This window comes from Poromitra crassiceps (assembly GCF_964638095.1).
Source record: "Poromitra crassiceps genome assembly, chromosome: 12".
NCBI classification, from domain to species: domain Eukaryota; kingdom Metazoa; phylum Chordata; class Actinopteri; order Beryciformes; family Melamphaidae; genus Poromitra; species Poromitra crassiceps.
The window spans coordinates 24,943,584-24,970,349 of record NC_139632.1 but is presented as its reverse complement, the minus strand read 5'-3'; the positions used below and the strand labels follow the sequence as shown (position 1 = coordinate 24,970,349).

The following is a 26,766-nucleotide window of genomic DNA, read 5'->3' as shown; positions in this document are numbered from 1 at the left end:
TTGCCTCTCATCACTTAATTGAGCTCTGCCAGTCTCGATGGCAGGAGGTGTGATCCACAGTCTGCCTCCGCCATTAACTGGCTGGGCATAAAATACAATTATTTAGAGGGGCACACAAATGGCTGTTTCTTACCAAACAGGATATGAAAATTGGGGATTCAAGCAGGCACACATTTTGTTATTTCTGTCTGCTTTTTTGTTTGTTTGTTGGTGTGCTTGTTTGTTTGTTCATATATTTTTTGTCAAAATTACAGAAACATTTTGGATGAATACCATGGTCATAATATTCAACTCCTCAAGGATCTATTCCAGCACACTAGATACAGGTACAGTATAGGCTATCACCCCCATAACTAATGCATGAGGTTGTTATACGTACAACTAATTTGTTGAAGTGGGAACGTAGAAACATGCCTAGAAATCACCACAAGATTCATTTCTGTATCTCAATGGGAAATTATCCATATAGAAATAAACATGATCACGTCAGTAGGTGCATTTGCACAACATTTGACTGAATAAAGCATCTCGGTTGTACAAAATCTGGTCTGTTTTCCTTTGCACAGACCAGATGTAGCAAAGGCAGTCAGAAACGGAGAGGAAACATAAGACTACGGTCTTCCCTTTCAAACCAGCATGGGCATATTCCTTCCATAACTTACTGCATTTGAAATAGTTACACAGAATAACCAAGTGTAACTTGATTAAGGCTGTGTCATATAAAGTAATGTTCAAGAAATACATAATAATGCAGCTAAAAGTGCTCTTACTCTTTAACAGTAATTTCAACTGTTAAATATCAGTACAATATGACAAAAAAAACATTTGGTCTATTTCTGTCAATATTTTAACAGATTAGGAGACTTGAACATACTGGGCAAATTTATATTGACTGCAAACTAAGTAACATTTGGAAGAAAGTAACTTGTTTGAAAACGGCATTTTCTTTGTGCCCAGACCATTGCCCAGACTCAGCCTTGAAGGGCTGGCTGCTGCTGCTGCTGAGAAGATTATCAACTTCAAGTCTATCAATGCCATCTAGTGGACGGGAGAAATTCTCCCTGTGCACTCTGCATTACAGACTGTGGCTCTTTGAGGCTACACAAAACTACAGTATTATTATTTGACAAACGTATTGAAAGTGCATCATCTGTATTTGCACTACTCATAATAGGAGGGTGATACAGTAGTTTATTTTTTCACTGAAACCTCAGGAAATGAACTGAATATTATTCTAATGTGCTCAGGTTTTCTAGAGCAGTGGTTCTCAAAGTGGGGGCCAGGGGTCCCCCAGTATAGACTCACCTCATATGTTACAACCCAGCTTAAGGAAGTAACAAATGAGGGTTCAAACAATAATTTATTAACTAAAACTAAGGGAAAATAACTAGACGACATAAACTACATTAAACGAACAGAACAAAAGCTGCATCAGTGAGGAGGGAGAGAGACTGAATGGTCTGAAGGTCTTCGAAGCCCAATGAGTGCACCGGGCCCAGGTGCACCCAATCAGCCTAATGACCCCAATACCAAGCTCCCGCAAGACGCCAGGAGAGTGGGAGGGTCTTCACAAAAGCTAAAACCTTATCAGATGGGGGACCCTGGGACAAAGTCTTATCAAATGGGGTCTGTGGTCTAATTTGTGTCAGTTTAGGGGTCCTTGACATGAAAAGGTTTGAGAACCATTGTTCTAGACAGGACAGTGTGTATGTGTTGTGTATGTGTTGAACAGGCTTTAATAGGCCTCTGAGCTTTGTTCAATAAAGACATGAACTCAAATCCATCTTGGCTGGCTTTTTTTTTTTTTTTTTTCATAAATGCACACATGATGAGAATTAATATTTCAACAATGTTTCTAATTGAGTGGTGGGTGTGTTTGTGTGTGTGTGTGTGTGTGTGTGTGTGTGTGTGTGTGTGTGTGTGTGTGTGTGTGTGTGTGTGTGTGTGTGTGTGAGAGAGAGAGAGAGAGAGAGATAACAGGCCACTTGGCTGTTTAGTCACAAGATGCAAAAGTAGATGGCAGCAGAGGCAGGTAATAAGATGGCAAATGCCCAGAGACACAAACCACCACTCCAATGTCTCTTTCATTTTAAGAAGCAAAACCATATTACCTTCCAGGCAACCTCAATGGGCAAAGAGGTACCCGAGGCTACCTGGATCCCACTCCAAAGAGTTAGCCAAGACAATTTCCCTCAAATCACCTCTCTATCTTAATCTGACAGCCAGACTCCATTACAAGGCGTAAAAAATTGCTTTTCTCCCCACCAGCATTCGTTGGGAAATTATCTTAATTGTGTCGTGATTATGCCTCAAAGCTCTGGTGAGAGGTTTACGTTCCTCCTTTCAAACACACAGGAGCGTTTGGTGAGTCTTGACAGTGAGTGCCTCGATCAGGATTCAAGATGAGAGAAAAATAAATTCATATCCACTCTTTTCTGTCTGTCCAAATATTTATCAATCCATCTCTCTCTCTCTCACACACACACACACACACACACACACACACACACACACACACACACACACACACACACACATGGCTACACACACATAACCCACAAAGGGGGGCATTCGAAAATGCTTAATATTGAAAGAGCTTAACAAGGCAAAAATATTTAACATTGATGACAGATTAGCCTTTAGGGAGTTTGAATAGGTTGGGAAAGTAGTTAAGTATTAAGTTTAGAGAAACAATGGCATTATTTTTGTTAATCTCATGTTATTGCAATCTTAGAGCGACCTATAGCCTAGTCGCTTTAAGCAAAAGAGAATGGTGAAACTCTTTGTTTGCGGAGTATGCTGCCTGCACCAAGAACATCTGGATAGGAGGGGTAGTGAATGATTCCACTGTCATTTCCCTCGACAAATCCTGCTGAAGTGCCCTTGAGCAAGGCACGTAATACCCAAATGCTCAAGAGGTGCTGCTCAGTGGCCAACAGCAGAGGACTGTGGTTATATCAAGCAGCTTCCATGTGTGTGTGTGTGTGTGTGTGAGAGAGTGAGAGAGAGAGAGAGAGAGAGAGAGAGACTTTAACAGGATGTTACTGAAAAGATCCCACAGGCCCAACAGCCTCACTGCCTAAATGGATGTTAAAACAAAAGTAGCCTAAATACACCACCACATCACTAAACTGTCAAACTGTAGAGCTGTGAGTAGGTACACAACACTAGAAAGAAATAACTAGCCCTTGTGCTCGTGCAGTTTTGTAGGGTCAGAATGGTAATCAATCAGGCTGAAATTTCCCTTTTACTAAAAATTTGATATTGGCCACACTGTAAAACAAATCACTGTTAGGCACATTTAATTACTGTAGGCTATATAATTTTTACAGTAGGGCACTGTATATTCCACAGCAAAAAGTAGGCTACTCTGTAGAAAATCACAGTAATAAAAGATTACTGTAGAAAACCACAGTAGTACTAAACCATTAGTGTAGAAAATATAGTAGCCAAAGCATTACTGTAGAAAACAAATTGTTGCAATACTGAGGTAGGAACCTTTGTGGGCAGAGGGACAATAATAGTTCCTGCAAGAAATTCACCCATGGAGATCGCCGCACTGTGGCTAGCTTGACACTGCAACACTGGGGACTTTTCACCAGTAGTTATCTCTATTAGTTTCCAGTTCATCACTTCAGTAGAAAATGATTGTCTACTCGCACCATGTGAAAAATCAGAGGAGAAGTAGGCTAGTTTGTAGTTTTCATTGATTCGGTCAGGTTTTACATGGCCATGTGGTCCCAGTGGAAAAAATAAACAATCAAAATTTGCATGTGACAACAATGCATGGTTCCTCTTTGAGAGCCAGCTCAGTTTGTTAAGCATGATTGATTTGGTAAAGTAATGCAGACTGTCAGCTTGACAACAGTGACAACCTTCTAGTCTTCATAACAAAGTGTTCAGAAAGATCCTGGACTAGAGTGCACGTGGTGTGCACTAGTTCCTGAATCAATACCTGACCATTGAACTGAGTATCATGACCAGGTGCTTGTGATGAATTAAATGTCGTGTTTCTTGTACAAACTCAGGCACATTTAACACAACGGGCCTCTTCCCACCCCTATGTGAAGCATGCAATACTCATCAAAACATGGCATGAGCATTTGCGATAACCTACTTTAGTCCTGCCATTTACACATAATTATGTCATGCAGTAAAGGTGAATATAAATTATTTCCATTTACAAAAGACAATTCTGCACAACCCCAAAAAAAGTTTTCAATTTTTATTGACTTTTTTGGACAATTTCATTTCCAGTGTCATCCATTATCGTTCACTTCTATGGTATTTGCATAATCTTTCATTCAAGGCTAGAAGGATATAAACCAAGATAGGCTGATGCTAGATGTTGATAGCAGCTAGCAAGCTAAATCTGCACTCCTCAAGCAAAATGAGACATTCCGTGAACTCAACGAAGTGCAACAACTGGGGCAAATGTTCAAACAGCTTTCAAAGGAACATACCTTTCCAGTTCCCCATTAAAAAATAAACCTTGACATCATCCCTACCTGGTTTGTATCATTCTAGCTGTAAGGCTGAATAGGGCCATTGCTATTGAACAGAACAATCTGCATAGCAATTGGAAGACAAAGGGACTGGACACTGACCCAATACCAAGGATGAGTAACACAGGACATCACTAGACAGATAATTGGCACAAGGTGGTCTGCTCTTTTGCTCACAAACATGTTCATATCGTTAACGTAGAGTGATACAATTTTGAATGTCAAAAAAATAAAGTGTGGAAAAAGTTCATTCAACAGTTAGTGTGAGGTTTGATACATTGGAGCTCTAGGCCTAGTGTTGTAAGAAACGGTATAGTTCTGGCATGATCTCCAAAGCATCTGGCAGTTTGAGTGTGTGCCATTCTGCAGTGGCTGAAACCTCTTCCAACAAATTTGACCAATTCATAAGGCTACAAGGTACATGCCACTACTTGACCATATTCACAGAAGCACAGTTACAAGCAAATGGGAAAGAGGTGACAGTGACAGAGGACACTCACTACAATGTGCTTGAAGGCTAACGACTGACAGATTTCACTCAGCTACATGAGGAAAGCAGGGGGGGGAGGGGGGATTACTATAACAGCTGGTCCCAACATTGGTCAGGCATCAGTTCTGGACAATGTTACGAGCAGCAAATCAATCCCTTTGCCCCACCCTGCGAAGGCAACTAAGAGAAGGGCAGCTCAGTAAATTTAAGAAACTATGTGAAGTCATCTGGCCACCTTTTGATTTTGGTATAACAATTCAAACCACAATGAAATGTTAAGTCTAATTAACATTTAACTTGAGTCTTTTACTGGCGGTATAGACTAAACCGCAACATCTCTCACAATACCTTGATTTTTTTTTCATTTTTTTTCAGAAGACAGTATTATTGAATGCAGATACAAAGCTCACAAGTCAATTACAGTTTCCAAAAGCACTTTAGACTTCATGATGAATCTGCAAAGGCAGACCAGGGTAAGTAGACAGAGAAGCATGTCATTCTCAGAACTGAAGACTTTGAGGGTCAGCGGTCAGTCCAGGTCAAGAGGGGACGACGAAAGGGAAGATTGTGCCCATCTGTAGCAGCACAGCTTAGAAGCGCTTGGGTCCCCAGGGAGAAGCCTTGGTTGCCACTGGGGCGCCAAAGCTAGGGAAATCTTCAGAGCTGCTCATATCGGGAGCCTAAAACACAAACAAACACACACACACACACACACACACACACAGACAGACATGATTAACTGACTATCTGACCCAATTGTGTGAAAATGTAGTCTGGGGGGGGAAACTTGGCATCTGGTCATCCAGTAACGACCGTTGCAGATATGGTGTGCTAAAAAACAAACAACAAAACAATTCTGCTCTGAAAACTGGACATCTTAGTAAATGTGATGCGAGATATCTAGCTAATACACACCACAAATTAAACTGTGAAACAGGAGATACAAAAGCTGACAGGGGCTCTTGAGCCGTTGATGGAAACTGCAAGACGGAGAAAGTTACAGTGGTTCAGACACGAAAAAAATGGGCCCCTAGCAAATAGCATCATGCACGGTGCAGTTGATGGAAGAAGAGGTGTAGGAAGGCTGAGGGGAGAATGCGTGATGGACATAAAGAGATGGACGGGGAAAGCGGTGGACTGGCAGCAGATTGGGATGTTTGGAGACGGGTGGTGATGTCATCAAAGTGCGCAAACGGCCCCCAGGCTACGGGGGTGACCTGACCTATGGGGGAACGATAACACTAACACACATCCGCCAGACCTAGGCCATTTCTCAATACCAAGAATGCGTTCTTGTTCTTGTGTTCTTGGGGATAATGTTCTTGCTAGTCATTCTTGGAAGAATGAACTTGTTAGGTCACAAGCACACAACACTGTTGGCAGTTTGAGACGATGCGTTCTTGAGGGTATTGCGCAATACCAGCGCAGAGGCCGCCTGCAGTACTACACAAATAAAAAGCTCAGCTGATGTAAAAAGCTCAGCTGATGTAGATGCTGCCAATTAAGCTCTGGAGCTTTTTTGGCATTTTTTGCCATAAATGTTCATAAAGTGGCACTTATTGAAACCTACTACCCTGCTTGTAGGCATCAAAAGTCATCAGAAATTAATTTAGTGATGAAATAAAACTTAAAAATTGTACAAAAAAAACATCCTGGAGCTTATGGCGTCTTCTCTGCTGCGTTCTGCCTCCGCTTATGCCGAAATGAATGCTGGGATATGTGCCTTGCCAAGTTGACACAAGTCACCAACCACAGCATCCTCGGTAAAGTGGGCATGTCGAGAACACATCCGGGAATTTTAAGCGTTCTTGGCTAAATGTGAACTTTGCATTGGAACAGTACTTGGGCTGCGACTGATGACGTTTCACAGGGACAAAAGAACACACAAGAACCCTTATTGAGAAACGGCCCTGGTGCCGGATCTAGGGCGGGTCCTAGACAGGAAGCCCGAGAAGCAGGTAATGTATATCAGGCTCTTGTTGTTTGAGAGTGTGCCTGGTGATGCGAGGTAAGTGAAAATGCCTCACCTTCTCACTGCCAGTGGTCCAGGGGGCCTCCCTCACCACGAAGCCCTTGGATGGACCGCGTGGTTCATCCATGGCAGAAGCACTGCTCCCATGGGGCCTCATGTAAGCAGACTTTGCCTCACTCTCACCAACATCTGCCATCTGAAAGTGGCACAAGTGTAAAGTGCATCAGTGCTAATCAGTAAACATTCCAAAACTAGTTACGGTATCTACTGGAAGGTCAACAATTATTAATGTATGGAAGGATGTATGAAAAATGCTTACAAATTCCTCTTCCAGGTTAAGGAGATGGTCGATGGCTTCATCCACAAGCTCAGGACGACCTGTGACTGTCACAAGGTTTGGGTCTGCAGATCCACTCTGGGGAAACCTGAGATCAACCTAAAAACAAGAGACAACATCAGGCCATGTCAAAGTCTGGACGCTCTAGCAAGCAATCACTGAAACAAAAACAAAAAAACATTTTATATTTTGCAATGCGTAAGGGTGATCATGTTAATTTTAAAATGGGGAAAAGTGACAACTGCCACCTTTTAAATTCCATTTGGCATTCACAAGGACATTGCCCGTCATATGAAAAGCCTCACCTTAAACTCATCCATGATCTTGCGGATGCCCTTGCCACGCGCTCCGATAATGCGGGCATGGACCCTGCTGTCCAGGGTGATGTCCTCAGAGATCATCTCCTCCAGCTCATCCACAATAGCCTGGATGGCATCTCGTGCAGCTGTGGCTTTGTGCTCATACCCTGTAATGGTAATCTGATCCTGTGGAGAAACCACAGCGAACTCAACTCACACCCTGTAGCAGAAACTTTGAATCAAATGAAGCCGGGCATTTGAAACATTCCATCTCATTGTTTGATGATTGGATGACAGCATCATGAGCAACTCGTAAAGGCTAAATTGTAAGTTGAGATGCATTTTTCCCGCTTTTATGTAGGAACTGTGCCAACTTAGCACCACCTGCTCATTTCCCTTAATGGCTCCAAATAAAACCTACAGACAAAAAGTGTACCCTCTACCCTCTGCATCTACGAGTGGATGATAAGCCAATTCATTTACAGTGAGTGGAATACTATACCTGGTTTTCATCATTCTTCTCTGGGAACTGGATGTTTACATCATGTTCAGTGCGGATGGCGGTAATAATGGCACCTTTGCGGCCGATAATCTTGGGGTGATACTTGGGTTCCACAGTGATGGTCAACTTGAAGCTCCTGAGTGCCTGTAGTAGGATTGATAGAAACATTACTTGGGGTTTAACCCCATGTTTATTTTCTATTATTTTATAAACTCTCCAGCTGTCACTTTAAAGATACTCACCCCCCCCCACCCCCCTTGAATAACCATTATGATCATTACCATTATGATCATTACTGCCTTTGAATTTAAACCCCCAACTGCTCCAATAAAGAGTATGCAAAATATGAACATGCTATAACCACTTCCAACAACCATTCAAAACAGATAATTTTGTTTTCATCACACATTGTACTGTACATCCCTTCAACATGCTTGCTTTAGTGAGTGAACTGAGCCAGCCAAATCGGTCTACTGGACCTTTCTCAAATTCAGTACACACACAAAAAAAATCCTATTGACCAGCAGGTACAACAGGGATAGCCGACTATGTGGACATTAGTTTCAAGTCCCATCTGAAGTATTTTGCAACACTAACCCGATCCTCCTGCTCAGCCTGCAGCTCTTTGACGCGCTCCAGGAGGCCCTCTTTGGCGCGGTCTAGGTGATTGGCCAAGCCAGTGATGGAGATTATATCTGACTGCAGCTCAGGAGCAGGCACTTGAATATTTACCTGGGGGAAGAAGAGAAATCTTACTAAATTATAGCAAAATGAAATCCGGTGCACACCAAACAAAGGCACAACAGTTTAATGCAAACCTCAAATTCATCCATCATCTTGCGAATTCCACTTCCTTTCTGTCCAATGATGTAACGGTGAAGCTCAAAAGGCACTTCCACCTCAATAGTGACGGGAACCAAAGCCTTGGAAAAGACAGCAAGAGAGAGAAAGAGTTTAATGATCAAGTCAAGCAAACAAAGCAAAGATTTCATGAGAAATAAGTCAAGTTCTGTTATGAATGCTGACCTTCAATGCTTCCACGGCAGCCTCGCACCGTTCTTTACGGCCAGAAATCACAATCACATCACACTTCTTAGGTGCAGCTGGATCAATGGGCTCCTTCACTTCCCCATTGGCCTCTCCATTCTCCTGTACAGGTGCCTCAGCAGGAGGAGCAGCTAAAAGGAAATCAGACAGAATTCTGATCAGAAAATCAAAGTCTGTAAAGACAGCATCCACAACCATTCAGACTGGTCATGCCTTTACCTTGAGGGTCCTCACGGTCTGGGAACTTAATTTGTACATTGTGATCTCTGGTGATCTGCTGGATCCTTGAGCCCTTGGGACCCATGATGGAACGGTGGAACTTCTGAGCAATTACACACTCAATGGTCACTTGAGCGTCCTGGAAATCAAACGGGTCAAGGGGAAATCACTCAAATTAACATGATTTCGCCAAATAAATAAATAAAATAACAAAAATAACTCATGAAAGCAAGCCAGTGTTCACTCACCAAGTCCTCAACGATCTCTTGCATGCGCTTTTTAGCTGCCTCCACACAGTCTTTGGCTCCTTTGAGGGTGACCTTCTCGCTCTGAGAACCAGTGCGAGGGAAACTCACCATCACACCACCATACTCATCAGCAAGGTCCCTAAGGACTTGGCCACGGCGAGCCACAAAGTAGCGATGGTGCTTGGGATCAACCATCATTAGATCCTCCACGACGTTATCCTGACCAAAGTAAATTTGTTCAATATGCAAGCATTATAAAAAGGGGGCGAAAGTTTGGCTGGCACTGACCAGGCATGTTCAAAACTCATTGGGAGCCTTACCAAACTCTTGATGAGTTCCTCCAGCTCCTTCTGCGCCTCGCGCACCGCCTCTTCCGTGCCAATCACAGTGATCAGCTCCTGGTCTTGGTCCTCTGCAGTGGGGAAAATGATCCTGGCACCGGTGCTGTCGCGAACCTTACGGATGTTTCCGCCCCCTTTCCCAATGAGGAACTTGTGGTACTCCGGCTTCGCACGCAGCTCGGCGGTGTGACTCTTTATTTGCTGGAACATTAATTGAAACACTTAAAGTCAGTGGTCTGAGAACAAAAAATCTACTTCTTCAGGTCACCCTAAATAGGCTTTAGTCACAACCATGCCATATTTGATCAAGGGGGTGGGCAGAGAAGAAGTTCTTATTAACTTGTTACAAACAAAACTCAAATTCAAAAACCCCACTAAGGAGAATTTCGTTTTTTTTTAACCTGGACCCATCTCCTGGCAATAATTATGATTTGGCCACTCACCCAGCGATGTCTGCGGCGTTTCTGGGCGTCCTAGTGTTGTTTTGAGATCAATAGCGTCCAAGTCAGTCGTAAAATGGAGCTGATTTGGGGCCAAGTGTGAGCCTGTCTTTCCTGCATCTAAATAGCTATTTTTATTCCCGTTTTCGCCACATATCGCCATAATCTGATCCGTCAACATCCACCAGAGTGATATTTCCCCCCAGGCTATTTCCTGGTCTCTCCCAGGGACCAAATTACCTCAAACGTGATCTCGGTCACCAAGTCTCGTGAAGTCCCGCGATACTTTCCTGCCGACTGGTCAACTACAGGTAGGACGCTTTGCGGTGGTGGTTTTAGCGTAACCTATGTGGGGTTTGGCGTAACCTATGTGGGATTCGAAATAACGAAGGTTATGCCAAACCCCACATAGGTTACGCTAAAACCACCACCGCAAAGCGTCCTACCTGTAGTTGACCAGTCGGCAGGAAAGTATCGCGGGACTTCACGAGACTTGGTGACCGAGATCACGTTTGAGGTAATTTGGTCCCTGGGAGAGACCAGGAAATAGCCTGGGGGGAAATATCACTCTGGTGGATGTTGACGGATCAGATTATGGCGATATGTGGCGAAAACGGGAATAAAAATAGCTATTTAGATGCAGGAAAGACAGGCTCACACTTGGCCCCAAATCAGCTCCATTTTACGACTGACTTGGACGCTATTGATCTCAAAACAACGCTAGGACGCCCAGAAACGCTGCAGACATCGCTGGGTGAGTGGCCAAATCATAATTATTGCCAGGAGATGGGTCCAGGTTAAAAAAAAAACGAAATTCTCCTTTAACATTTTAAAACAATGATTTTAATAATGTGCGATTGGTTTAAATTACATTCATTTATTCTGAAACAGGAAATTTGCAGCACCTGGGCCATCCTGATAGCTCAGTGGTCTAAGGCGTGCATACCATGTAACCACAAGCTCCTGGGTTTGAATCTAGCCAAGGACCTTTGTCGCATGTTATCTCTACATGATTTAGCCTCATATCTTGTGACTAGTTATGAACATTATTGTGGTCATTTTGAATGATGAACATTACTGTGGTCATTTTGACTGATGAAAGGACTCTTTGCTTCATCAGTCCTACATTAAGAGAACCTCTTTCAAAAGAAGCACCTCCTGGCTTTCCATTCCCACAACATTATTTCTTAAATACAAACCTTCTCCTCTGCCAAGGCAAGCAGTTGCTGCTTGGCTTTCTCCACCTCCTCAATAGGGCCTCGGATGGTGACCTTATCAATGCCTGAGCCCTCGGTGGGGAAGTGAATGTGCACACCGCCACACTCTTCCATGATTGAGCGCACAAAGCGGCCCTTTGACCCAATCAAGGAGTTGTGTAGCTTGGAGGGAATGGAAACCTCCATCTCTGTGATGTTTGCCTGAACACAATTGAGACATCAGTTAGGCACACCTAGTAGATGTATACCCATCTGTCAAAGCGTTGGATGCACTGAGGTGTAGGGGCTTACCAGCTCTTTCTGAATGGCTAAAATGCGAGTTCGGGCAAGCTCACAGTTTGCCTTCTTGCCAGTGATGACAATCATCTCAGAGTTGCTGTTCTCAGCAGGCAGATCAATCTTTGTGCTTGTTTCCTCACGAATCTAGAAAGCAAAATAATTAAACTATCAATGTGAAATGAACTTTTGAAAGACTATTTCATTCAGCTAAGTGTATATTATCTTAGATTTACCTTCTTGATATTTGATCCTCCTTTTCCAATTATATTCTTATGGAATTGCTTGAAGATGGGGACTGAGACAGAGAAGCTGTTCTCCACCTGGCAATGACAGAAATAATGAACACTCAATTACACTTTGTTATGGCATTCACAACTACTGTAATCAGATGGTGTTGTAGAACTATTCTTTGTCATAGCAATAGTAGCGGGTTTAAAACACTGCAGTTTGTAACACATTAAAACATTGAGTAAAGAAAAACCAAACAAACAAACGTAAATAAATAAATATCCTAAGAAGATAATTTACCATTTCAGCCACAATCTTCTGCATGAACTTGGAGCATTTCTCCACCTCATTGCGCGGGCCCCGGAGCTGAACGATGTCACTTTTCATTGCCGGGTCGGGGAAATTGATGATGACCTTGAACAAATAATTATTACAAGTTAGGCAACTGAAATGGGTTCAGTACAGAGAAAACAATTCCAGTATCCGCCCCCAATACACACACACACACACACACACACACAAGCCACTCCGCAGTCCAACAGACATGTGACCTGGAGAATTTCCTTCCTTAACAACTCACTTCTGGGAATTTGTCGCGCACTTCTTTGATCTTCTCCCCTTTTTGCCCGATGATGGCTCTGTGAAAACGCTGTTCAATGATCAGGTCCTTTGTACGCTCGTTCTCCTGTGAGAGATGATACATTCAGTAACGGCCAACATCAGAGATCCCATTTCTGACATCTTGACATTAAACCCGAGTTTGTACAAACCATGCGTGACGCCAGCTCAAGCAGCTCCTTCTTGGCTTCCTGCACACCCTGGGGATCCCCCTCAATGCGGATGAGGTTGCTTTTCTCATTGTCAGGGGGAATGCGGACAGTCACCTTATGCAGCTCTTTGATGCGGTTGACTATAAATAAATACATTTATGAATAAATCAAACAAATCAATTTATGGATGAATAAATACATGGTTATGGGACAAGGAGGGATTTTGTATGCGATTTTTGTTGCACTGTTTGCAACGCAACAGACCAGCCTCTGGGATTACAGTGCTTAAATAAAGTAACATGGTACTTACTGTTAGCACCACCTTTTCCAATTAGGTGTCTGTGGAATTTGGGGTCCACACTAATCTCTGCATAATCCATACGGCTCACCTGTTGGGTGAAAGCAAACAAAAAGGAAGATATATGACAGAGATTGTGAGTAACAAGAAATCAAATAACAGAACCTGTTTTGCTTAATTCTCAGCATTGTTGAGCCTCAGTTCATAAAATAACCAAAAGTCCACATTTCTATCTCTTGGCAAGAAGTCGTAGGCCTACTGTTCTCTTAAATTGACATTTTGGATATTTTTTTGCCGAACTTCAGTTTCATTCTACTTAATATACGTTTACTAAATTTTAGTTTCCAACACTTTACTTTGGGATTAGAAAACGTTACCTTTTTTTTTTTACTGGGAACTACAGTATGTCTTGGACCAAATGACTTGACTCAAGATTCGATTCTCACCAGATCTGTAACAATGGCTTCAATCTGGCTATGCACAATCTGCAGGTCTTTGGTGGGACCCTCCAGGGTGATCTTATCCTCTCCCTCGGTGAACTCAATGTGCACCTGAGAACAAAATCGAATAAAAAATTATATTAAATCCTATAGAGTTGTACAATTTAATTACTACAAATAAGAAATCCATCATTGCACAAACCTTGGGCATTTGTTGGGTAATCTTGGCCAAGTTCTGCCCTTTCTTGCCAATAATGAAACGATGAAGCCAGGAAGGAGCCGAGACCGAGGAAACAGTATAGCTGTTGGCCTGTAAATGTAAATGGGGTTTTTATGTTACTCCCTGTCACATTTTCAATAATGAGGTAAATGGTGCATCACAAGGTCATTTAAAAATGTTCCATACCTTGGCATAAACTTCAGTGAGGGCCTGACCCAGCCGGTCTGGCTCCCCACGAAGGATGACAGTTTCTGAGCTGCTGTCAGATGGTGGGATTTCAACTGAGACACCAGTTCTCTCCAAGATCTCCTGCAGGGTGTTTCCCTTGGGGCCGATGACATACTTATGCTGAGACTTCTTAACTTCCACTGCAATTGTAGTGACATTCTTCTTCTGCAATAGGTAAAGAGTAGATCAGGTGGGGTCTTGTTTTTTTTTTGACAGAGAGGAGGGTCCAATACATGACAATTATGTCAAGGGTTTTAATGTTCAACCTAAGGAAAGTTCAGTATTGTGATCTCTATAAACACAAACATTCCCTGTAATGGTTTACCTACATACCTTCTCTTCATAAACCTTCTTGATCAAAGTCACAGCAAGGGCCACCTGCTCCTTCTCCCCAGTGATGACAATCTCCGTCTTGTTGACGCTGGGAGGGGGGACGTTGATGCGGGCACCAGTTTCCTGCATCATCTCTCCTACAAGCTTATTGTAGGCCCCGGTGAGGAATGGGTGGTACACCTTGTCAATGTTCACCCTCTCCACAGCACGCTTGTCCTGAAAGAGACAGTAGGATAAGGGGAGGTGGAAAAGAAAGTAATAAGATCAGCCACTGTCAATAATCAACTTCACATAAAGCAATAGTTTACTCCACTGATCCAGTGCAACTGGGTGACTCTTGACAGACCAATGATGACAGTGACTATTATTTACATGTCTTAAATCAACAATAATTTGTTCAGTTCAAAAGTTCCTCATGATTCAGTGAATGATTAAATTAGATGTATGACCCAAATTGATATTACCAAAATATGTCCCTCTTCATTTCAAGGTGGTAGTGCAATAAATCAAGAACATCTCGAAATATTCAAATAATAAACGTTAAGAAATTACATAAAAATAACTCATGAGATGCTACCTTAAAAACAAAATTCCTGTATGAATGAAAGTGAGGACTTGCATGATAACACACAATAAAAACAAACACCTCTTACTGCTTGATAGCTTCCTGTCCCCGTCCCACAGAATTGTATAACTACAATTTGATGTTTGATGATGATGCTTCACAATATGGGTGGGAAAATATCAGTATCAACCTCAACGAAGTGAATCACAACTAAGTCTCATGAGAACTACTTTCCCAGCTCCTTTCTCTAGTGAGAAACCCTGCCTGGTGAAGACAGGTATGCTTCGAAAACTATTTTAATTACATCAATGTCATCCTTCATGATTACAAAACCGAGCCAACAAGCCATAATGTCTCATCTCATTGTTTGTCACAGTTAACACTCTCTTGGGGATTACTATATTTAGGTTTAGGAGTTCTATGAAAACACGCGCACCATCTCATTCAATATCACAGGAGTATCACAGACTTAAACCCTTGTTTTCTGTTTGTAGCTTTGGGAGAAGAAGAAAAAAAAGCTTTCTACAGCGATCAGGTTGTCAGAGGGCGACATGTTACCTGCTCAGCAGAGATCAATAGGATCTCGTGCTTTGCCTTCTCCAAGCCCTCCTTGGTGCCAGAGATCTTTATCTGGTTGCTGGGGTCGTCAGGTCGCGGGATCTGGATTTTGGTGGCAGTCTTGAGCTCTAACTCCTGAAGCTTCTCCCCATTTTTACCGATGACAAAACGGTGGTGCTCCTTGGGGATGCCAACAGTAGCTGAAGCCTGTTATGTAAAAAAAATCAAAATAAAAGTAACCGTAGAGTTGGCACTGCGGTCTTCAATTCAAATTAGTTTTCAGAATATCCATCCAACTATCCATCCATTTTATAGAATTATAATTCACAAAGACATTTATTGACCTGAGTCTGCAGTCGGGACACAATCTCCTTGCGGGCCTTCATCACGGCATCCAGCTTCCCAGACACCATGATGGAGAGGCCTTGATCTTTAGCCATGGAGAGTTCCAGGTGGGCGCCGGTCTTATGCATGATGTCCACACAGACCTTCGCTTGATCTCCTTCGCCGAACTGGTTGATGTCCTTGTACTTGCGCTCTTCCAGCGGCACATGGAAAACCTAGTTCACGAGGAAAAGAAACATTTCAAAGTCAAATCTGTTGGAGGAAAACATGTAATTGACCAAGTAGAAATGTCTAATACTCAATCTATAATGCAAACATAAGTAAAAATAGAGCGCAGCCAGTGAAAACCAAACCATGTTTTGAGATGTGTACTAGCAATAACTGAAGAAGCTTGCTGTGTCACACCATTTTATTCATTTATCTCAATAAATTGATGTGAAGAGGTTGGAAGTTTCTAGCTCTCAAGAGCAAATGGACAGAGAAAAGCCAAGCCCAAGGCCGAACTAACGTCATTAAAAAACCAGTAGGACAAGTTTAAAGATGTGTCAAAACACCTTCATACTTGAGTGTTGTGTTCACTGTCGAGTCTGTGTAATTCAGGGTTTTTCCTGGTTCAGAATGGGCCTTTGGGGGGTGACAGCACATGAGCAAGCATGATCTGATCAGACCGATCATGCTTAGTGTTGTGTGTAGCCTAATGTTGTGCGTACTGCGTAGCCATAAATATATCAGTCATTGTCAGAAGTCATTGGTCACATTGCTTGTATAGGCTAATGTGTTCTTCCAAAAAGGAGTGTTTCTATTCAGATCAATCTACTGTATATGTGATTACAAACTTGTCTTTCAGGTTATTTTCAGTAGAGAGTGAAAAAAAGGAAAAACCCACCCCAACAGTGTCGAAAGAAGAAGAAAAAAGCTACTGGTGATGTACCTTGCATTTCTGGGACTATTTCATATTTCATATTTGTAACTTGCCAATCTTAGATGACATGTCGACTCAACATTATATTTTCAGCGCAGTTACAATGGAGTTTAATAGGATAACATATTTAACATTATTTCACATCATCTTAAAAACATTAAACGTCAGGTTTTGCGGGTCCCTCAGAGTAAAAGAGCCAGGCCTTCTTTCTAGACTCAGCACTTTGCACCGACATTCAGCAATCATAGCGTGAGGAATCCACTGTAGAAGGCATAGAGCTCAACAGTCACGTGACACCTCGGTTCCGCAGAGTATTTCCCCGTTCATATTCTGTAATGAGATTAGCCATAATATCGTAACTCCTAACCACTCAAGGTAGACTTACCACGAGCGAGCTAGTTGTGAAAACGATGGCATATGTTCATGTAGACAAATCTGTATGGTATCATCCTTGTTTTTTTAATTATTCGATGTCATGGAGCAATTCTAAAGTGTAATATCAACGTTTTTAATTGGTGGAGCTCGCTGTATGATCGTCTGTGATGGTTGAGCACACTGTGCAAAGTGGCTAGCCACTGCACTAGTGAAATATCTCTGGCTAGTAGAGCTGCCGAAAATAATCGATTCAGAGATGCATCGCGATGCTTAATAGGACGATTCTGAATCGATTAACAAATATCAAAAATCGTTTTATTTTTTATAATCAAATAAAATAGAATGTAAGTACATACAGTTGTTTATTTTAATTATGGATCACAATACAATGCAATTCCAAATGCACTTTTATTTTAAAAGTAGCCACACAGTGAGAAAAAAGAAAGTGAGAAAAAATAAATCATGTATTGCGGAAAAAGTGATGCATCGATTTTAGATGCATCTAGATGCATCAGAGATGCATCAAGATGCATCGTATAATCAAATCGAATCGAATCGTAGACTTGTATAATCGAATCGTATCGAATCGTGAGATCAGTGAAGATGCACAGCTCTACTGGCTAGGCTACTACGACACACCGAAAGCACTTCAAAGGACTAGCGGCATCTACTGTAGATGCAGACCGATGCATCACCTCCCATGTCCTGTGTCAGGGCCAAAAAGGTTGCATTTGAACACGCCACAAACACGACAGCCGACGGGCAACTAGCACGTACGTTCTGTGCCTGCGTGAGACCCGATTCATGAAACATTAAATAGAAAGTACGTAGCGTTTGCTTACCATTTCGCTCAATTAAACATTTCGTAATATAGCTGCTTCTAATCGAGAATTATGTCTGATAAAAAATTCCAAATGACACTGGCGTACGTCAACCCTTGTCTGGTCTTTTGCTGAGAGGACGAGGCAGAGGTGGGAAAATACGCCGCATTAAGATGGGTGATATCGTGCAGCGAGAGGCTCAAGGAAGGGACTTTCCCAAAGGCACATTGTTGTGAAAATATCCATGTATTGGAATCATCAGATAAGATAGTTAGAAAATGTACCGAGCGTTTTGTATGCCTTCTCCCCTACTTCGCTACCCCTGACCAGCAAATCAGTGTGATTTCTCTACCGCTGACCAGCCAATCAGAGTGATTTCTCTACCGCTGACCAGCCAATCAGAGTGATTTCTCTACCGCTGACCAGCCAATCAGAGTGATTTCTCTACCGCTGACCAGCCAATCAGAGTGATTTCTCTCACCAATGAGCCGACGCCAATTCAACATGTTGAAGACGGCGACAAGCCACCGTCAAAGCAGACTAGAGCCAACGGTGTAGGACACACCGCAAACACTAGAGCGACAGACGCCCAGACATGGGCGACGGCCGACTGTCGGCTTAGTGTGTCAGGGGCTTTCGGCACATTCTCTGGGGGTTGCCAAAAGGCATTCTGGGATATGTAGGATACCATTAACTGAAGTAGAAGTCAGTGTACCAAAAAAGTTAATCGCAACATTTCACAAAAGTCTTGGAACGTCACAGATCGATTTAGAACGGCATAAGAGTATCCCAGAGTGGAATATTCTCATCCCCTCACTTGACTGTTTTGTTGAACACTGAAAAAACAACTGTCGGTGGACAAGTAATCTTAATCGTGTATGCCTGACCACTGTGTAACACAGGGAACACTGACTACTCCCCCTAAAAAATGTATACCTGGGTGATTACAGAAGACTTCAAAGGACGGATCTTAGATGTCCAGGCGTTGGTGGTTTCCTGGGTCCCCTCTGGTGAGGCTGCCTTCTCAGGCAGAGGGGGGAAGGCATCCTTGTAGGTAGGGAGGGATTCTTCCTCCCCGCCCGCACCACTGGGTCCTGCCACCACAGCAGCAGCTGGACACACCGATGGGAAAAGTTATAGACAGACACACACACGTCCATTTAAGAGCTCTGCGTTTTAAATCAAATGTGGCCCTAAAATTCAGTTATCCACCAGGGCTAGGGGTGTGCCATATCGTATCGTTCGATCTATTGTTACAATTCATATCATTTTGTCATATGGTCAAGAATATAGTTATAGCAGAAATATCCTGAAATATGGTGATATTATTTGAGGGCCATATCACCCACCCCTACCACCCCTACCCGGAGCAAATACTCACCAGCACCACCACCAGCACCACCACCACCACCCTGCTGCTCCGGCAAGAGCCCACTGCGGTGCTCATTGAAGCTTTCCTGCGTAAGTACAGCGACTGAGCTCATGGTCAAAAATCCCACGTTAACACAGAGTCCGAGAGTGCCACTGGAAAGAGAGGTAAGTTATCGACGTTAATCAGGGAAATACTTCACAAATAACAAAATTAACAATACCCAAGTACTTATACAGAGTATTTCCCCTTAATATAGGCCAGGGGATTTCAAAGTCTGATACTGTGGGCCTCCCCTCGGGCCCTCGGACAAAGCCCGGAACCCCACCCCCCTCCCAGTTTAGACAATTCCTAGATGCCTATATGGGATCATGATTATGTTATTTGATCCCATAGACACTTAAGACACTCAATAATGAGCCAAGATAGCCTGATATTGCTTTTTGACTTCAGACTACATCAAATGCATAAAAAGGTCTGTCTGAAGGCATGCATTTGTTTCTGACTCTGGGAGTCACACACATTTAGGCCATTATAATGCCATATGTGATCACCTTTTGATAACTAATGTAGCTAATAATAATGCAATATTTTTTCACTTCCATTCACTGAGCCTCCCCTGAAACTGTTTGGAGCATCCCTGGGGAGGCCTGCCTCCCACTTTGAAAACCTCTGATATATGCCATTTTGGCCTGCTACTTAATTGTACAAAGAAATAAAAAAAAATGGGGAAAGAATTAGGGCTGTGCCGATTCACTTATCTCCCGATTCGATACTATCACGATACTTGGGTGCCGATTCGATATATATTGCGATTAAGTATTGCAATTCTACGATTATTGCGATTCGATATTACGATTTATTGCGATTTGTTTCTTTTCTTTCCTTTTTTCAGTTGTTTGCTTTTTTACACTAGATTAGAACATGGTAAAATTGAATCATACACTTCTAGAGACTATATTATATCATGAGTAGGGCTGGGCGATATAATTAAAAAGTATATTGATATAACATCTTTCATATCAGTCTATATCGATAATTATTGATAATTTTAATTACCTGTTTTTATTAGGTAATAAAAAAACATAAGAAAAAGGTTGCATTTAGCCACTTTATTTTGAACCACCTTATTTTCAAGGCACACAGGTAGGTCTAATTTGTCACACACACACACACACACACACACACACATGCTCTGAGTGCAACTGCAAGCATTATTTACAGACATGGTGACGTTTTACTTTGATGACAGCCTAGCGTTGCCAGCCTTCTAAAAAAACGTTTGGTAACGTGTATTTCAGGGTTGTAGGGTTAACGTTAGGTGAATCAGAGGTGTGGAAAAGCCTGGGTTTTGCTTTGACTTGCTTAACTACAAATATGCCATAGGCTTATGTAGGGCTGGAGGGCGACCGCGCTGGGGACCGTGCGCCGTTAGTTGGGCGAGAAAAAACCTTGCCTCGCTGAAAATGCGGTACATTTCTCCATATCAGTTGTATATACCCATCAAGACTCCGCCCAAGCAGAATACATAAAGTCATAAGCTGTGTGCTCAATAGATGACACAATGAGTTATTCCTGTGCCAAAGTACAAGTAAAACCTTTCCAACACTTTGTCTCTGCTCACAGAAGTGAATTGAGCTGCGGGTGCCCCGCAGCTCAATTCACTGCAAAGTAACGTTGCAGACGTCCGTATTTGTGAAATTGGCGTCTTAACATTAACGTTAATTTCCCGGGCGCTTATTAATAGAACACATGTTAACACGTTCCGTTAACACGAATTGAAACTCGCCCACAGCAAATTATTTGTAACACCGGGTGAGAGTGGCGTCAGCGGAGGACTAAAATGCGAGACTCGATCATTAGCCAGGAATGGGTCTCGCGCTACTTTTGCATGCTAAAATAAAGCTGATAATGTACAATTTGATTCAAGGGCGGAAAAACCCTTTCAGAGTACAACACAAACTGTCTATTTTGCTACAACTCGACAGTGCTGCATCCAGGAAATGTCGGGACTCTCTGCTCTGGATCAAGGCATATGATTACCGTAGTTGTGTGTGAGTGGGGGCGGGTGCACTCGGAGTTTGTCTGTTAAATGATTGGCTGTTTCCGTCTCACTTGTACTAACAAGGTACATGATTGGCTGTATGAGCCACGGAGCAGAGGGAAGCGCTCTAATGTGCTGGATGAAAGTGGTAACATTTCATACATAAACAGAAAAAATGTGATTATCGATTCTGGAATAAAAGATCGATTCAAAAATCGTGACATTAAAAATGGCGATACTTAAGTGAATCGATTTTTTCCCCCACCCCTAGAAAGAATGCTTGGGGTCAATCGATATGGCACCATCATATCTGATATTCTACACACAACAAATGGCACTGTAGTTCAGCTCTATTCTTGGCATTTCTGGGCTGCAGAACAAACTTTTGCATGCCTCTTGAAAGTGTTCGATACACAGGTTTAGCATGATAAACAAGCTTATCAATGGGTGGACTTTGAGATTGTCGCCATCGCCATTATCTAATCTACCTTTATCAAAAGAATCCATGCTTCTCAAAGAATAATATCAGTTCTCGTCAGTTATCATATCAGAAGTGTGTGGGTATGTTCAGATTGACAAAAGTAAACAGATTATAATTGCCTCAGTATCAGAAAGAAAACAGTTGTATGGGGAGTGCCATGAGTAGAATTTGGCTTCTAAGAAGAAATCAGTTGGTCTTCTGTTCAACTGTCCATGTCCAGTGCTATTACCAGTTAGTCTTCTGTTCAACTGTCCATTCCAGTGCTATTCTAAGTATTGCAGATAGGTGAGCTGGCATCAAGGTTAAGAGGATTTCCCCACTGACCCCTCAGTATGTCCACATAGGATGAGATTAAAGCAAAAAATCTGCCTCAACAAAGAATTCACAAATGCCATGTCTGTTATTGTGTGTTATTGTGTCTCCAAAAGGAAGAAATAGACAATCAAGCCAAACATGTACTTGACCTACACAGAAAATTCCATGTATTAATAATAGGTGATGATTGGAATAAATCAACATTTTAAGTTTTAACAGTTAAATTAATACTGACAATAGTGCTCTGTAGTGGGGAGACTGCTTGCCCACCCGACTGCTCTGAATAAAGCTTGTCTTTTTTCAATGATGAAGCTCGAGACGATATCATCAAGAGTCATGGCTGTCTTGTGTCTGGCTGGTGGAGTGACTTAAATTCTAGCCAACAAAAGAGCAGAGGTATGTGAATTATTTTAGGGTGGATTGCCCCCAGGCATGCCTGCAATTAATCTGCAAAACAGAAAGATAACTCCCAGATGTCGTGGAGAACTGGTCCACATTTGCATTTACAGTTTTTCCACAGAACAGGCAATTGAGGGAACTTCAATACAAGCTTGAACGTGGAGGTAGCAGTTGGGAATTTTTGGAGTAGGCCATTTCCCCCCTACACAAACTTCAGAACACCCTTTCTGTGGCCTCTTCCTTGTCAGGGTTCGTACACTTAAGGCTGCTCTGCCCAGTTCTCACTAGTGCTGCTTGCAGACCCTGCTGCAACAACTGTGCAGTTAAATGGTATGATCGAGCATCTGAAATTGGGACAATATATTTATCCAATTATGACATCCAGCGCAGAATAATTCTGGAGTTGTGGGGGTACTGATGTTTATGAGACTCTGGTCCTATCCTCGCCCCAGTTGCGCCTCTTTTGGAAGGTGTTGTCATTTTAGAAGATAGCACTTTATTGATCTCCTAGATAGAATGGCTCTTACACGAGGGATCAGCGTGGCATCACGACACCGCAAAACCTTAATATCTCAAAAGCTATACATCACCATCATTCATCATTCATTATCGCTTATATTGACATTCTGAGTGAGAGCAGAAGTAGCTCAAGAGTTTGATGTATAATATATGCATGTTGTGTTAAAGTTGTGTGAACTGTCAGTTTTTAAACTGTAAACATAGCCAGGGCAACAGTAAGACAATCAAGGCTGGCTCCATAGGGTCCCATATCCGTTTCCACCCAGTGACGCCATTTGTTTACCAAAATGCTCTTCGGGTTGATCCCTCCTATTGGATATTTAAATAATGACATATGGGCAATTCTAATGCAATTCTAATTTTTATGATCTGGGGGCTGACTGAGCAATAAGGCCAGAAGATTAATTTTCCCCACTATGTTTACATTTTTGTAATTAATTAAAAAGGAACACATTTCTAGCTGTAGGGGCCCACCATTATATGAAGGTAAACAAAACATGTTAAATGCATATGATTAAGTGTCAAGTCCTTACTGCTCATAGTAATAAGATCTTACCAGCTAAATGGTCAGTTACCAGATAATCCGTCCTGTAAAGCTGCGAGTTCGCGTCAGCCTGCCAGCTTTTGCCTGAAGACCACAGACAAAATAATTTGTGAAGACCAGAAATTCTGATGTAGTGCAATTTAAATATGGGTGTTTGCTTTCACATGCACGGGTAACAGTACACTGACTTAGCATTATGTCTACAAAATTCAAATGCACAAGGAACTTGATCTACCGGTTAATATGTTGTCTTTAACAGATCACATCTACCGGTATAGATGTGATCTGTTAAAGACAACATATTAAAGATAGCAACAAAGCTATCCCTATAAGTAGCCCAACTAGCCAAGAGTTAATTAAGGGTTGTCGATGCTGCTAATAAGTTAATTTAGTAGGTTAGCCAGCTCGTCAAGAATTTGATTAAAAACGGGGCTGAAAAATACGTTTGCTTGCCCCACCATAGCATCCGTCTTTACCCAAATCCCGGATTAAGGATTTAACGTTGGCTAAATAGCTGGTAACGTTACAGGGCTACGTTAGCTAGCTACCAACGAGAAGGTAACGCTAGCTGGCGTCATGTTGGCTAGCGTTGATCAACATTTTAGTCAAGATCAAGAATATCGTGACAGTCGTGGGCAGTAAGATCGCCTCAAATACCTAGCAAATACGTGTGCCTCATATAGCATTATTAGGATCTCCAATTGTAAAAATCAGTGTCTTGCGATTACAAGATCCACAGCCCAAGCTAGTTAGCCAACTTGCTAAAAACTTTGACCGTGGCGTGTGTGTGGTTGTGACACGTAGCTCGGCAGATAGCTATACGCTAACGTTAGGTAGCATGGCTTTACTCAAACTGATCAACACAAACTTCAAGCTGTAACGTTACCTTAACATTAGCTAACGTTAGAACATTAAGATACAGTTGACTGAAAACAGGAATATAAGAAATAACTTTGTAATACTCGTAGATTAAAAGCATGTTATTGCATTTTCCCCCAAATAAATCAGCCAACGCTATCAGGCAGCATGCTCATTGCGTTAAAAGTATCAGTTGAACTGTAGCATTGGCGAGCTAATGTTAGCTAACGTTAACATTACGGGCTGTACTACTAGCTCCCGTTAGTCCACGTAGGCATAAGGAATACAGCTGAGCAGGGGAGAAATGACACGGAGTCAGGCCAGAGCATACTGGAGCTAGCTACACCAAGAAGCTGTTTTCCCAACAACCATGTACCACTTTGTCGGCTATATAGAAGGCAGAAGTCACATGCAATGTCAACATAATCATATTCAATAAGAAACGGCGTAGGATACTTACTTATTGTATGTTCTCGTCTGCCCTAAAGGTGCAGAAGCTGTGATGAAATTCCACTGGCGAGAAGGTGGGATCGAAGCCTGACCGATATATAGCAGTGCCGCCCACCAATCATGTCCTCCAACGTCATGTCAAAGAGTCCGATTACAACTTGTTCCATGGAGTGAAAAAGACTCTTGTATAACTTCTGAATATTTATTCAATTGAAAGGATTAAAATCTCCTGACGATAATGTTCTTTTCCATGCACTCGATCAGGTAGAGAAACTTTGCCTAAAAATGTTGACCAAATTTCATTCATCAAGAGGCCTTTTGGGTTGACATAGTTCAATTTTAATTTGTCAATTTATTTTTATTTAGTCAAATGTCAATGGGTTTGGTAGTCTATGTCATGTTGGTATATTGTGGTGGTGGTATGGCAAGACATGATATATTGCCAAAGTTGAAAACTTGATATTTCTCTAATCAATCACAGAATTTGATATAGCCTAGATATAGCCTAACAACTAATGACAATTTAGTCAGGGAGTCATATCATGTCATTGGTGAATGCTGAATGCACTTTCAGAGCCTTTAGCACTTAAGCGTAATAGATGAGGCATCCATTAATGATGACCTCATGCCAACCCCTTCATTGCCATCAGGTTATCTTTCAAGCGCAGGCCGAATTTGTAATCAATAATTCCTCTCAAACTGAGACAGACTGAAAAGCATTGCATTTGATAGGGCAGTGTGACACGTTAAACAGTCGTGCAGTAATACTTTCTGGATAACATGGGCATAAACTGAGGCAACTTCAGCAACACTGAAGTTACCTCAAAATCAGCCAGAAATTATTTTTGGACTCTTTAGAGTGATTTGATTCCATTCACATTACATAGGCTATATGTCTCTCCAGGAACTGGCCCTAATCACTCACTAACACAAAGTTGTTAAAGCTTGAATATTGAAAGTATCCTACTCCAACCTGCAAGGAGACCCCGTGGATTATGGATGTCTGAACAAATCAATCGGGGAGTGAATGAGTTAGCATTTCAAATGCTTCACTTGGGGCAACGTTGTTTCTTTGTACTGATCTTCCCATACATAGCCCTTGCACTGAAAGGTCCAAATATACTGCAATGTATTGTCTTTAAAAGACAACATTGAAATGTGTCAGCTTGTCTTCAACAATGAAGTGAGCCTTAGAAGACTATTGTTTCAGTACATTCTTGGGAATTATCTTCCAACAGCGTGGAATTAACTGTCTCAATGAGGTTCACATTACTGTCTCATGATAATTTGCATGGCCACTGTCAAGTAGAACATGACTCTATAATGGGAAAAATCTCAAAGACTGTTGCACCAAGGAGCCATTTTATGATGTTTGGGAGGTATTCTGATGTAATAAAAACAATCCCTTCATTACGTTTTTGTAGTTTGTAAATAATGAAGACCCGCCTATACTGCAAAGAGAAATAAGGACGTTAAACCGCTTCATATTGACACAATAGTCTTTTTGGTTTGTGTGTACAGTATATGGGTGGGGCATATAGGGATTCTTCATTCATTATGTTGGAGAAGAAGAGTGGTTGGTGGTAGCATACTGTTATTGGCTATGACATTAATTCCCATCCAGTGAAATGAATGGGTTGACTGACAGCCAAAGGATTTGAGTTTGTTAAAAGAATTGTGCTGTGCATCTCTTTACTCTGTAACACTTTACAATACTGTAACACAAAAAATGGGTAGTTATTGAGGAACTACTCAGGAACTAACCATTAGTTCATGAATAGTTAATGA

General features: G+C 42.0%; 1 protein-coding gene across 2 annotated transcripts; it reads right to left on the bottom strand.

Moving 5' to 3' along the window:
• Positions 1-4,211: 4,211 nt before the first annotated feature.
• On the bottom strand, positions 4,212-25,058 carry hdlbpa (high density lipoprotein binding protein a). 2 transcript variants are annotated; one of them, XM_083648052.1, is made up of 28 exons: positions 24,989-25,058; positions 23,683-23,754; positions 19,381-19,523; positions 18,936-19,111; positions 15,881-16,096; positions 15,537-15,743; positions 14,414-14,629; positions 14,039-14,245; positions 13,835-13,942; positions 13,639-13,743; positions 13,205-13,283; positions 12,895-13,034; positions 12,705-12,809; positions 12,425-12,538; positions 12,130-12,216; positions 11,909-12,040; positions 11,600-11,818; positions 9,940-10,161; positions 9,620-9,838; positions 9,372-9,510; positions 9,132-9,283; positions 8,924-9,028; positions 8,703-8,837; positions 8,106-8,249; positions 7,610-7,789; positions 7,287-7,403; positions 7,023-7,163; positions 4,212-5,675 (listed from the first exon to the last, which is right to left on the bottom strand). In XM_083648052.1, exons 3-28 carry the CDS (start codon positions 19,481-19,483, stop codon positions 5,586-5,588), a joined length of 3,858 nt encoding a protein of 1,285 aa, XP_083504178.1. In that variant the 5' UTR covers positions 19,484-19,523; positions 23,683-23,754; positions 24,989-25,058; the 3' UTR covers positions 4,212-5,585. The 2 variants fall into 2 exon arrangements, with proteins under 2 accessions (XP_083504178.1, XP_083504179.1); XM_083648053.1 differs by having other exon boundaries at positions 7,610-7,783.
• Positions 25,059-26,766: the final 1,708 nt, after the last annotated feature.

What these genes read in the sequence shown, in the direction of transcription:
- hdlbpa (XM_083648052.1), bottom strand. Translation starts at nt 19,483, where the DNA reads ATGAGCTCAGTCGCTGTACTTACGCAGGAAAGCTTCAATGAGCACCGC. An exon ending in AAGCCATTGTTACAGATCTG is followed by an intron (nt 13,284 to 13,638) that starts GTGAGAATCGAA and finishes TTCACCCAACAG; the next exon opens with GTGAGCCGTATGGATTATGC. An exon ending in AAGAGATCGTTGAGGACTTG is followed by an intron (nt 9,511 to 9,619) that starts GTGAGTGAACAC and finishes TTTGATTTCCAG; the next exon opens with GACGCTCAAGTGACCATTGA.